At 27.9% G+C, this 13,769-nt stretch overlaps 1 protein-coding gene across 1 annotated transcript in view; it reads left to right on the plus strand.

Annotated features, from left to right (window-relative positions):
• The window catches only part of LOC136990586 (F-box only protein 38-like), a 55,223-nt gene that overhangs the window by 38,274 nt on the left and 3,180 nt on the right, over positions 1 to 13,769 (plus strand). Inside the window, exons 12-13 of the mRNA XM_067288978.1 lie at positions 5,838 to 5,932; positions 10,701 to 10,796. Of these exons, the coding sequence (XP_067145079.1) occupies positions 5,838 to 5,932; positions 10,701 to 10,796 (191 nt within the window). The remainder of the gene's footprint in view (positions 1 to 5,837; positions 5,933 to 10,700; positions 10,797 to 13,769) is intronic.

The following is a 13,769-nucleotide window of genomic DNA, read 5'->3' on the forward strand; positions in this document are numbered from 1 at the left end:
ACCAAAACTAAATATAAGTATCATTCATTTAGGCTCTCCACCATTTTAATATATCTAATAAAGAACTGATAGATTCTGATAATCATAGTTGGACCCATCTGAAATATTTTTTGATAGAATTCTTGCGTAGACTTAATAGCTGACAAAGTCAAAATTTCCGACTGTTCCCTAAGTTTGGAACAACCTTTACATAAACTAATTATATGGTATACCAAAATTTGGTCATTACATAACTTACATTGTTTATTCCTAATAGCCACAAAATTACCTTCAACTGTGATATAAAAGCTATTTAATCTGATCTGCATATAAAATCTTTTCATCCCGAATGGTATTTTAAAATGAATATAATTACTTGCTGGCGGAAAATTTAGATTAACTATGTACCATGCGTGAAATTTTGACTCCTGTAGATTTTTCATCTCACGAGCAATTGACTCGTTGTACATATTCTCAACCAATAAAGAAATACCATAATTCCAGTCTGTTTCTGGATCATTAAATAATAAATGGGACAAACCATAATTTGCCAATTTAATCCTAAGTTTGTTATACCAATTATATTGATAGTTCTTTTTGTTCTCTGCCAAGGTTTTTAAAACTTTTAATATCGTATTGACTTGAATATTCTCACTAGTTAACAATCTCTTCAGAAATTTCATGATCCTAATTACCAAGTACGGCTGTAATAGCATCCGATTTGTATCATGACGGATCGCATACCCCGGCACTGCTTTGTCTAATCCATAAATTTTTCTTATAAATTGTAATTGAATTTTTTCAAAATAAGATAACCAGTCCAATCCCCATAATGGTAGGGCATAACAAATAGAATTGATAACCAACGCTGAAAACAAACGAAACTGCATTTGAATAGAATTTGTTTTCATTTTAACAAATAAACCAATTAAACTATTAATTATTCTATATGCTTTAACCTTCATCCTCTGAAAGTGTTTTCCAAACGACAACGTTGAAGTGATAAGAACCCCAAATATAATACTTCCTCAGTTACTTTCAATTTTTCACTCACCAAATAAAAGTCATGATCTTTCCTCGCCAGCTTACCTCCCTTTCAGAACACTACAACATGGGTCTTATTCGGGCTGATCTTCAATCCCATTTTCGAAAAGTATCTCTCAGTTAAATTTAATTTTCTTTGAAGACCTATTTTTGTCGGTGAAATCAATACCACATCATCGGCGTATTGAATCGAATGTACTATCATATTATCATTAATAATAATACCATCCTCCTCCTTCGTAAATTGATTATCTAAGTCATATATCGTAAAATTGAATAGATAGGGTGATAACGGATCACCCTGTAGTAAACTGCCACTTATTTCGAACGAAGGGTAAGTAATTAGACCACTCTTAATTGTAATAGTATACTGACCAAACAAAGATTTTATTACCCTTGTAAATGTAGAGTCTGCTCCATTGTCTTCCAATTTCATACATAATTTATCCACTGAAATAGAATCAAATGCTTTTTCTGGATCTAAAAAGGCCATATATACCTTACGTCTTTTTTTAACAAGGTGAATTTGTATGGTCGAAAGCAATAAAAATATTGCCACTTCCGTCCCACTCTTCTTTACAAAAGCAAATTGTGAATTTGAAATTAAATCATTGACCTTAGTCCATTTTTCAAATCTATTCACAAGAACTGATGTAAAAATTTTTCTTAGCGTTGATAATATGGCTATAGGTCGATAATTCTTTGGATCAGCTTCTTCACCCTTTTTAAATATCATACAAAAATAAGCAGAATGCCACATTTCGGGCAAAATAACTTGATTGTAAATATAATTAAAATTCGACGCTAAAGCGTCTAACCATTTTATAGGTAAACGTTTTAAAAAACTAACTGGTATTAAATCCGGTTCGGCCGCTGTCGATTCTCTTAGTTTTGTAATAATTTTCATTAATTCTCCTGCTACTATTGGCTGGTCCAACACCCTTTCTTTATCTATTTCCGTAGGTGAATCTCTATCGTCAGTAACCATTAAAGCACTCGGCTCTCGCTTCTTGAAAAACCTATACCAGTTTTCGAAACCAATTGGGTCCTGATATTCCACCTTCTTTCTCGGACGGTATTTTTTTATCACTGACCAAAAAAACTTCTTATTGTTTTTATCTGATGATAATCTTCTGTTTAAATTATTGTAATAATTTCTTTTCTTGGCCTTTATGAGGTTATTATATGTTCTTTTTGCACTTATATAATCAGTTAAACGCTCTTTCGATCTAGTTTTACGAAATAGAGTTAAATAATATTCTTTAAGTTTCTTGGCTCTATAGCAATGCAAATCAAACCATTCCTGTTTGAACTTATTTTTCATTTTAAGTGATTGTTGGATACTTTGTGGACTTTGTTCTATAATATATTCATTACAAATATTAATCAGTGTGGAATATATTTGATCGGGCTTCACTTCATGAATTAAGGCCATTCTGTCACCAATTTCAGCCTCAAATTTATTAGTATTGTATTTATGTTTCTTTGTTTGAGTCAAAATTTCCTTACTTATTTCATTTTTATAAGTTAATACATTTGTTTTTATCGATAGAGTGACAGGAAAATGATCCGATAAATCATCATCAAGAACTCTTAATTCAACACACTGATCTATTACAGATTCAGTACAAATTATATAATCGATAACTGATGTACCTGCAGCCGAAATGAATGTGTATCTGCCAGGATAATCACCTTTCATACGTCCATTCAAAATAAATAAGTCGCTCTTTTTCACCCAATTTAACAATAACTTTCCTTTTTTGTTAATTTCATTGTCCATGCTGTTTCTTAAACTAAAAACAGCCGGATTAAACCCTAAATAATCAGAATCGATTTCATTGCCAATTCTGGCATTAAAGTCTCCGAGAATGATCCATGATGTTGTAAAATGCGACCATTCTGAATAAATCTGCTCAATTTCTTGAAATGGAGACTGCTGGGACTCATATGGCGGAGAATAGTAGACCATTATTGCAATATAGCTATTGGAATTCCAATTTATTTTAATTCCGTCAACTTTGATTATAACAAATATTAAGTTAACACTAGAATGAAAATAAATCCACTCTCCCATATTTTTCTTCACCAATAACAACAATCCGCCCTTCGGTCTTCCAACTCCCAGTTTTTTTGTGGCTGGGACCATTAAATAATTAAATGAAGACTGCAGGAATTCCATCTCTTTGGCAGTTAGGTCAATGATTCAAGTTTCTTCCAAACCAATAATCTTGTATTGTTTCATTAATTTTTGAAAATAAGTAGAATATAATTTTTTCCTAAGACCTTGAGTATTCCAGTTTATAATCGTAATTTTTGGCTCTTTCACTAATGTTAAATTTGTCTTCATAAAGTTATTGTTGCTATTCTTTCTAACTCTACTATTTATTTTAGCCGTTATGTTAGTTAGTTGATTTCCACTTCTAAAAAAGAACCAGTGTCCACCAAACAGTTTTCAGTTAAATTATAGGTAAATTTCTTATTTCTGTAAATCAAACAGTCATTACGTAATAAAATCGGACTACCCTTTCTCTTTTCCTCTAAATAATATGGGATCAATTTAGCTCTTCTTTCCCTAGATTCTCGGTTAAGATCCGAAGTTATTTGTAATTTACTATATAATTTATTGGAGGATTCTTTTTTATACTTATAAAACAATGATATTATTTGATTTTTCCTCTGGATTGAATTTAGAGTGATTTTTAAAATGGTCGGATCTACTTTCTTTATTACATAATAATCTCTTATTTCCTCTATCTTAAATTCAGTAATTTTTAGCTCTTCTTCTATAAATCTTCCTAAACTTTCTCTAATATTCATATTATCAGATAAAGGGTATCCGAATAATATTAAATTAGACTGATTTGATGTATTTATAATTTCGTTTGTAAAATATTTTTGGGCTTCTAGTTTCCTATTTAGTTCCGGCAGTGCTAATTCTAAATTATTAACCTTCTGTTCCATTAATCCAAGTCTAGTCTTAAATTCTTTATTATCCTCATGTAGCCGACCGATCTCTGTTTTAACTTCTAATATTAGTTCTGTTATAGCTCCATGTGAAGCTTGAATTAGTTTAATCATTTGGAGTAAACTTGAGGTGATCGGACTGTCTTCTTTCTCTATCGACTCCAAACATTCCACAAATGTAGATTCAAAATCGAAATCACTCACCTCCTCAGCTGTTATCTCCTGTTTCTCCTTCACCCTCAAAGCTGGCCTTGATTTACATAGCATGTTCTCCAAGCTAGTTGGTTTAGACATCTTAACAGCATTATTACTTCTTGTTAATGGAGGTCGACCTCTTTTCGATGGCGAATGTGATAAAGGGCCCGGATTTTGCTCAATTCCGGCCAAGATAAGCAAATTCTGTATTATTAAAAGTAAATAAACTTTGATCCATAGCATTTCCATCTTTTAAATTCCTAGTAACTCTTCGGAACAAACTCTCACAAAAATCACGCCAACACCATTGAATGCTAGCAGCGCCCCCCATTAAAATAATTTTTAATTATTTAACTTATATAATAAAATAATTTATTGATATAAGTTATTTAATTAGTAACTTTAAACATAATGAAACAAATTCTCAGTTTAAACTGATAGATTGTATTTTATTGAAAATAGTAATTAAGTTAAAAACTATTTAAAATTAAATCAAGAATTTATAAAAAATAATTACAGAGTTGATAGAAATTCTCTTTCATTTATGTTGATAATAATTATGATCATCATTAATAAATATAAAATTTATCTAGTTTTTAGGATTATCTACTAATTGAAAAGTCTTTCTAGTAATTTTCCTTTGGATTATTAGATCAATTAAATAATAAATTTATCATAAATTTAACAATTTATATATTTATTTAGGTAACAATTATAATAGAAAGTGTATTTATTCTAAAATTATTCATTTATTTAAACACACAAATTTAAGAAACATATTTAAAAAAGACAATAAATAAAAGTGTCTTCTGACTTTGTCCTTTTGCATGCACATAAGGAAATTAACAGTTTCAAGGTGTAGCTGACCTTTTCTTAGAAGTTACTTATCTGGCTCAATATGTAAAACTTTTAAAAACATCCCTCCGGTGATGGCACAATTAAAAAATAATAAATACATTTGATAAAAATTGCCAGGAAAAATTTGTATATTTAAACTTATTTTTCCTGGCAATTTTTATCAAATGTATTCATTTATTATTTTTAACTTTTTCATATTTATCAAATTTTTAATATTCCTTTTTTTAACTGCTAAATATTTGACACATTTTTGAAGAGATATCTGAATCAAAGTATATCATAGTTTTTTTGTAGTAAAAGATAAAAATAAGTATATCAATTTGAAAATATTTATATTAATTATATAATTAAAAAGATGTTACGTATTATCACTATTTTTAAATTTACTGTTTAAAACTATGCAAATACAGTAGAGCATCGATTATCCGACTCCCGATTAACCGACTTATCGGTTAACCAACCGCGTTCTAGTCGGCAAATTCAAATGTCTGCTAGTGATGTGGCGCTACAATATTTGGTTATGTCTTGGCTACTTTAATATTATTTTTGTTAAATTTTTGCATGGTTTAGCTGGCAAGCACTGGGTTGACCATGAAAGGGAGGCTAGTATTTAAACCAGGTCTAATACACTATACTAATAATGTATTTTTCATACTTTTCGGTTATTTGACTTTTCAGTTATCTGACCAACCTCAGTCCCCAATTAAGTCGGATAATCGATGCTCTACTGTAGTTATATTTATGTGCTGTGTTGTATTTAAGTTAATAAAAATAATTATTTTTATTTTACTTAGAAAATTATTTGAATCAGGAAGATTTGAATTAAACACCCAATGGACACAACAGTCAACATCATACCCTTGGGGAAATGACTTTTCTTATGTTAATGGTAATTGTGATAGTGAAATAAAAACTTTAATATCATTTTATAAATTAAACTTTAAAATTAAATACATTTTATTATTATGCCATGGACTATTCAGAAGCTAAGAACTTTTCAGTTCTGATATTGTTTACTTTTATCTTATTTTTGTATAATAAAATTAGTATTAATGTAAATTATATATCATAATATTACTATAAACATAAAGATTACCATTAAGATTACAGATGCTAAAGATATCAATAAGTAGTATTACTATAAAGATTAGTTTTATAGATCAAAGGCTATGCCACATGTGCATCTTTAATCTGTTTAAATATAAATCTTCAAAAATAATCTTTAAAATCCATCAGGCAATCTACTTGTATTTAAAAAATGTTTTTGGCTTTTTGAAAGCCATTGTTAGGTTATAAGATGGAATAATTGTGAATTATAGTATATATATATATATATATATATATACTGCTCAATTACATGTGTATCTTACATGTACATGAGATGCACAATTACATGTGCATCTCATGCACAATTACAATTATGCACAAGTACATGTGCACATATACTGCACAATTACATGTACCAGATGCACATGTAATTGTGTTAATCTGTTTATATATATATAAACAGATTAAAGATGCACATGTGGTATAGCCTTTGATCTATAAAACTAATCTTTATAGTAATACTACTTATTATATATATATGTATATCAAATTTAAATATTTTTAATGTGTTTACAATATAATTTAAAAATTAATGATATTTCAAAAGTAGATCATGAATCTCTCTTGACATGAATTTTGCATTTTGTGACTGTTTCTGATGATTTGCAATATTAAAATAAAGATTTAATAAATCTGTTAAAAATCAAGTTTTAATGTTTACAATATATCTAAATAATAATGATATTTCATAATAGATCATGAATCTCTCTTGACATGAATTTTGCATTTTGTGACTGTTTCTGATGATTTGCAATATTAAAATGAAAGAGTTTAATAAATCTGTTAAAAATCAAGTTTTAATGTTTACAAATACTAAATAATAATTAGTTTTTTATTGTATTTTATTGTTTGGATAACAATGTAAGGAGAATCTTACATTGAAAGAACTTAAAATTTTTAAAGTTTATGTTGCTGTATTTTTCATTATAAGAATATTTATGCTAATTATCTAAAATTAGAAAATATGTGTTAAATAGTATATATTAGATCATATTAACATGAAACTGTGCTATTTTTCAAAAATTTAATACCACTTAAATCATAAAACATTGTACTTGATTGTCTCTTGTTCTCTTTTTAATTGTTAGAAATAAGCATAAGATTGCTTGAGAGAGAATGAATCATACAGGAATACAGAACAAAGTACACAGGCTTAATAAAGCCTGTATATCTAACTTTGTTGTATCTGATTCTGGAGGATATGCATTTTAGATAACTTGTCCCTCATCAGTCTTCTTTATTTTACATCAATTTGGTTGTAAAATATTACAAAATTTAAGATATAGTTAAAATTATACATAAAATTACAATGAACACAGAATTACCTGGATGGCAGAAGTTAAATGTGTATTATGGTTAAAATAGTGGCAACTGGATAAGTAAATTACAACAATGATGGTAAAATACATAAGTAAATTAAGTAAGTATAAAAAGTTTTAAATAAAATTATTAAAATGGATACCTGTGTATTATAGAATGGGAAGTATGGTAAAATTGTATTAAAAATTAAAGGTTGGTATAAGGAAACTTGTATATACTAAAAAGAAATAAATTTATTAAAATTGTAAGTCTAGTAAACAGATAAAAATATTAATAAAATAAATACCACCTGTAAATTATAAAAGGAAAGTATATAACAAAAAAAGCTATTAAAACTGTATAATATAGAAAGTTGCTAAAAGGAACTTTGTATATTCTAAAATGAATAAAATGTTTTAAAATGTTACAAAGGTGATCATCTAATTTCTAGATGGATGTTACAGTGTAATATAGAAAGCCAGAAGGGGGGAGTGTCTTAAATGGACTCTTCTCAGAACTGTAGTTAGGGATATCCCAATACTACAAAAGTATCAATACTGATATCATGAGTAGTTTTAAAATATTGATACCAGTTAGTATTGGCATTGAGTATCAAAACTGGAAATCTTGCCAACCATCGCTGTTTAGTCCATAGCTTGATTTTGAAACGTTTAGCATACGCTAATTGAAACTTTTAATTTTAACATATGTAAACATGCTTTATTCTAGTTAGTTATTATTATTAAAACTGATTTCTAATGTAAAATGTATGTTACTAATATTGTTTCAGTTGATTTGAGATTTTAATATATTTTCAAGTTTTTCAAATAACTGGTGAATTATTTATAAATAGTAATCTGAACTCTAAGCAAACAGTATATAGTTTCTGAAAATGAAATTTCATGTAATAAGTTTATTGATTTTTGTTCATTAATATTAACAAAATATAGCATAAGATTTTGGTTTAGTTTTGGCCGAAAGTGACTTTAAAACCCAAATCTTGTTTAAAATCTTATTTCGTCCACTATTACGTATCTATTAACAGGACTTATTAAACTGGCTTTAAGGATACAGCAACTCAGTTTCACAGATTAGAAAATTGTTGTTTTATTAAATTTACCTGGACACACACATGTTAATATTGCGTTTCGGACTTGTTCGTCCCTCATCAGCATGTATTTACATGACACATTAATTTCAGGGCTAATTCTTTCTATTCCGATTTCCACCTTGCAATTAAACTTAAACACTATTAACAGAATCTTTTTAAACAAAACCATATCCGATTGTTCTCCTTGACTTACACTTGAATACCTGCTGATGAGGGACAAACAAGTCCGAAACTCAATATTAACATGTATATGTCCAGGTAAATTTAATAAAACAACAATTTTCTAATCTGTGAAACTGAGTTGCTGTATCCTTAAAGCCAGTTTAATAAGTCCTGTTAATAGATACATACTAGTGAACAAAATAAGATTTTAATAAATTGAGGACATATGTGGTATATTAATTTAACCAAATCCTGTTTGTTTTCTTTCTGGCTGCAAAATCCAATTTCAGTTGGATCTTTCCTGTCTGTGAAAAATGTAACGATACTGGGTCTAATACCTGAACAAAAGCATTGATACCAGTGTTGATATCAGACCGAAAGTATCAAGTACAAAAAGTACTCTGTATCAAAGGAAAGTATTGATATGGTATTGGTATTGACAGTATCGGGACATCCCTAGCTGTAGTAGTGGTTGCCAGATCTCACTAATGACAGTGCCGGTGTTCAAATTCATTCTGTTATCTGTAAATCACATCTAGAAATTATGAAAATTACATGATTAGTTCTGTATGTAATAAAAATATTACATATATGAATTATTAAAATGGTTATTTACAGTCATTTTATTATTTTCTGTTTAAATTTTTTGTAATATGTTATTTTTTATTTATTCTTTTTTTATATTTTCTTAAAATTGTAGTAAACTGTACTTATTTCGTAATCATGGAAATTTTGCTGTTAAACCAGTCTCTAAATTAAATAAGATAGTTAATTGTTATTTCAAAGATTAAAAACAATAAACATTATTTACATTAAAATAAAATAAATGAAGTTATAATATGTTAATGATTCTAATGTATATTTTAAAGATGATTTTCCATGTAGAGAATTGATTATACTGTAATTTCATCAAGAGGACAAGTTACAGTATCAGTCAGGATTCTGCTTCAAATTAAGTTTTAATTAAGTGAACGTGAAATTTTGAACTAATTAAGGGAACATTGAAATATACAATCAAGTAAAGATAGCAAAAGTTCAAATCCAATAACATAAACATGATACTGCATGAAAATTCTATTTTATTTTGCCAGTCTACAAATATATAAACACATTTTAATTGTTATCATCATATCAATAAAATTTAGTTTTGAAATTCCATTGCTTTTTTAGACTAATAACATGTAAACCAGTGGAATTTTTTTTATCGATTTAAATATTTTGTTACAATATGAATAGAAATTTTTATTGATTTCAATTGGATTTTACATTTCAGTAGAATCAATAGAATACCATTAGGACTTCCTACTGGGTTTTTTAATTGAGTTCTGTTACATTAAACGTAATTTCAATACATAAGAAAGGCTTGTAAAGAAGATAGAGAAAATGAGTTTATTATAAATTAATTATAATTTATTTTATCTAAGTACATATCAATGTTTCTTCTTCATTATTGACAGAAGGTTGTAGAATTGTAATTGAGACAATAACTGTTTAAAATCTCATTCATATGAATGTATCCTCAGGTTTTAGTTGTCTTTTCAAAGGTAAGTTGCAATCTGTTTATATATCACACAACATAATAGTTAGCAAACGTACAAAAATATTACTTGTGTGTAAGTAGAAAATAAAGAAATTGTATAAGTATGCAGAAGTTGCAGTAAGAGTCTAGAAGAGCTGCAGTATGGTTCTTACAGTTGTACAATTGTACTATTTAAGAGTAATAGTACAAGAAAATAGAATCCTCTGTTTCTATATATAAGTGACTTACTTATATGTACTCAATGTATTGTTAATTTTTTTTTCCTTAATTGTGTATTATTCAATACAAAGAAATGTGTGGATGTAAATTTGTTTTTTCTAAATTATCTGATTCTAGAGTTACAAACAAATTTGATAGCTTCTGTAGGAATAATAATAAAAACATATTATTATTAAAAATGTTTATATTCATTGTCTAAATTAAAATATTCTTTTATAGGTTCCTTTTCAAATGGAAAATATAATATATTAACAAATAATCCTTTTCTAAAAGAGTTATGGTGGCTATCTCAAGAATCATCACATGAATTAAATGGTTAGTAATTTTAATGAGTATATTCCTCTAAATTACATATGTTACTTTAAATTATTATATAAACTTGTCTTTGAAAATTTAATTGAATTCTTAAATTTATTTTATTAAATGATTTGTTATAGAAATAGGAATTGTTTAAGACATTAAAAATATTTAATTACAGTATACTTTCAAAAGATTTCAGGATTTATTTTAAACTTATCATCATTAGTATAATATATGGAAGATTTATATGATGTCAATATACTAAATACAGTACTTATGAAATTAAATAAAAATGAATTAAAAATTTTCATGAACAACAAAAATCTAAAACCGAAATTTATCAGTCAAAGAATGGCCTGACATTGTATTGCGTCACACTGCTTTTTGAATAAATGATACAATGTTGCTATTTCTGCAATGTATTTTATAAAAGTTTAGAATAGTGCTGAACAGTTTTATCTCACACTAGTTTTATATTTTTATAATACTGACATATAGTAAAGTCCCAATTAACCAAGGCCCATTTAACTGAGGTTTCACGTGACCAAGGTAAATTGTGGAAGAGTACTTTGTCAACAAAGGCAAGAATGAGAACCTAGTTCTTATAATTTATTTCACAAATCTTGTCCAGACAATGTATGGTATTTGAATGGTGTTCTATAAATTTTAGAAATGGTTAATGAAATTTTCATTGTAACTGTCATTAAAAAGTTTATTTTATAACAGTATTTTTGAAACATTGTAAAAAATACAAATAACAACATGATCTGCATTGGTGGAGTTGGAGCCAATGTAGATCATGTTTCCTGTGATGATGAAAAGGACGTAAGGAAGCCTTCGATATTTTTATTTGTATTTTTTACAATATGAAATTAATGTTCTTATAAATATTCTCATATTTTATTGATCACTTTGAACCAAACATTTTAACTTATCTGACTTTTTGAGTTTACAGGATATCGTCAGTTCACATAAGTTTTGATAATAAGACTTGACTATACCGTATTCAAATTATGAAATATGTTAAACTTTTTGATATAACTGCAAAACTCTAAATATTAATGTACAGTACATATGCATATAAATATTTTGTAATTTTTGGTGTTTAATGAAATATTTTCTATTAAAAATTTGCATTATTAAAAATAAACCTAGTTGAATTTTTACCTTAGTTATAGCATATTTTTACATTTTAAAATATTATATACATTATTTTAAAATTAATAATTTGTATACATTTTTGATGATGTTATGAGTGCTGGTGACTTTTTTCTGCAAATTTTTGAATAATGTTCTTAACAGTTTGAATATGATTTGTCTAATCTTTTATGTTTATGTTTACTTTAGTTTTACTAATTTTTTGATTTTTTTTATTTGTTAATATGCGTGTTAATATTAGAGAAGTTGCAGCCGATGTTTTCAACGTGAAAACGTGTATATTGGATGTTCGGTGCCTCCTTCCTGTAAGCCTAGAAGTTTGACAATGGCGTTTGGAATGTCAGTGGAATCATGCTCGACATTCCAAATGCCATTGTCAAACTTCTAGGCTTACAGGAAGGCGGTGCTGAACATCTGACATACACATTTCGCATTGAAAACGTCGGCCGCAACTTCTCTACTAATTGGAGGCATCAAATCTAATCCTGATCTAATGTCCTATACTCCACCTCCTTCCCCTCTTTCAAAGTCATCCATATCGTCAATTGGAAAACATCAAAGAATGCCTAGTGAACCAGTTCTAAAATCTCAATGGCTGGAATCTTTTTCCCCTTTGTTGGATTCATCTATTACTGTATCTCAAAATTTGGTTTCTTTCTTAGAAGAGTGATTTGATGTCATATTGAAAAAAATCGAGAGTTTAGCCACTAAATTTGAATGGCTTAAGCATAAATTTGCATAAAGACTTTGATCGTCATCTCACTAATGTAGAGAAGGTGGAGGAACTAACTAATTCAACTGTGCTTTTCACTTCTCAGACATCTTATTTTTCATACTTAATGGATTTTTCGTTCAATGAATATAAGCAAAAAAATATTGTTATTGCCAGATTGCAAGGTAATTCAACAGAAATTTTGAGTGTAGCTTCCAACATTCTGTCTTCTATTAAAAGACCCAACAGTGATAATATATCTATGAAAACATTCAATAAAATTTAAAAAAATAATTTGATGGTAGTAGAACTTGATCATATTTCTGATGATAAAACTGATTTACAGTAATTTGCATAATATTCAAATTAAGGACAAGCAATTCAAGGTCAGGATTTTTGATGATTTACATCAGAGATCAAGAATTTGGAGGAAGAACCTCGTTCTTTTTTACAGAGTGACTAAGGGAAAAAATAAATCTGTGTTTGTGAGGGCTGACTATTTAATAAATTGATGGTAACAACTTTACTTTCAACTTACTGAATAATAGGTTGATGAAAATCAAACCTTTTTTATTACCAGGGATGCTGATGGATCGTTAAGTGGATGAAAACTAGGAAATTTATCTGATACTCCTTGCTCGATGATTCTTTTAATTTAAACGTTTTTTATTGGAATAATCAAGGTTCATTATATTCTAATTTTGCTGATTTGACCTTTATTGATTTTGTATTTCATATCACGTTGTTACTATAACAGAAACATGGATGATATTTTCAATAAAAACTCTTCTTTCATCTTTGGCTTCACAGTACTGGTTTATTGAATTTTTAGCACACAAATCCAAAGGTCCTGGAAGTCCATCTGGAGGTCTGATGTTGATAATCTCTGAGAAGGTTGGAAACTTATCTTTCTGATAATTTTATTATCCCTAGACTTACATTTGTTAAAGTTTTGTTTACTGATTGTTCTAAACTTTTGATTATTTTGGTTTATCTTTCTATAAATAATAACACCTTGATAGATTAATACTTGAATTTAAGGGTAACGATGATATTCTGATTCTTGGTGATGCTAATGCATGAAATACTTCTGAAATAGATATGTTATATACTGGTTC

This window comes from Centruroides vittatus, unplaced genomic scaffold, assembly GCF_030686945.1.
Source record: "Centruroides vittatus isolate TY-2023 unplaced genomic scaffold, ASM3068694v2 scaffold_946, whole genome shotgun sequence".
Lineage (NCBI taxonomy): Eukaryota > Metazoa > Arthropoda > Arachnida > Scorpiones > Buthidae > Centruroides > Centruroides vittatus.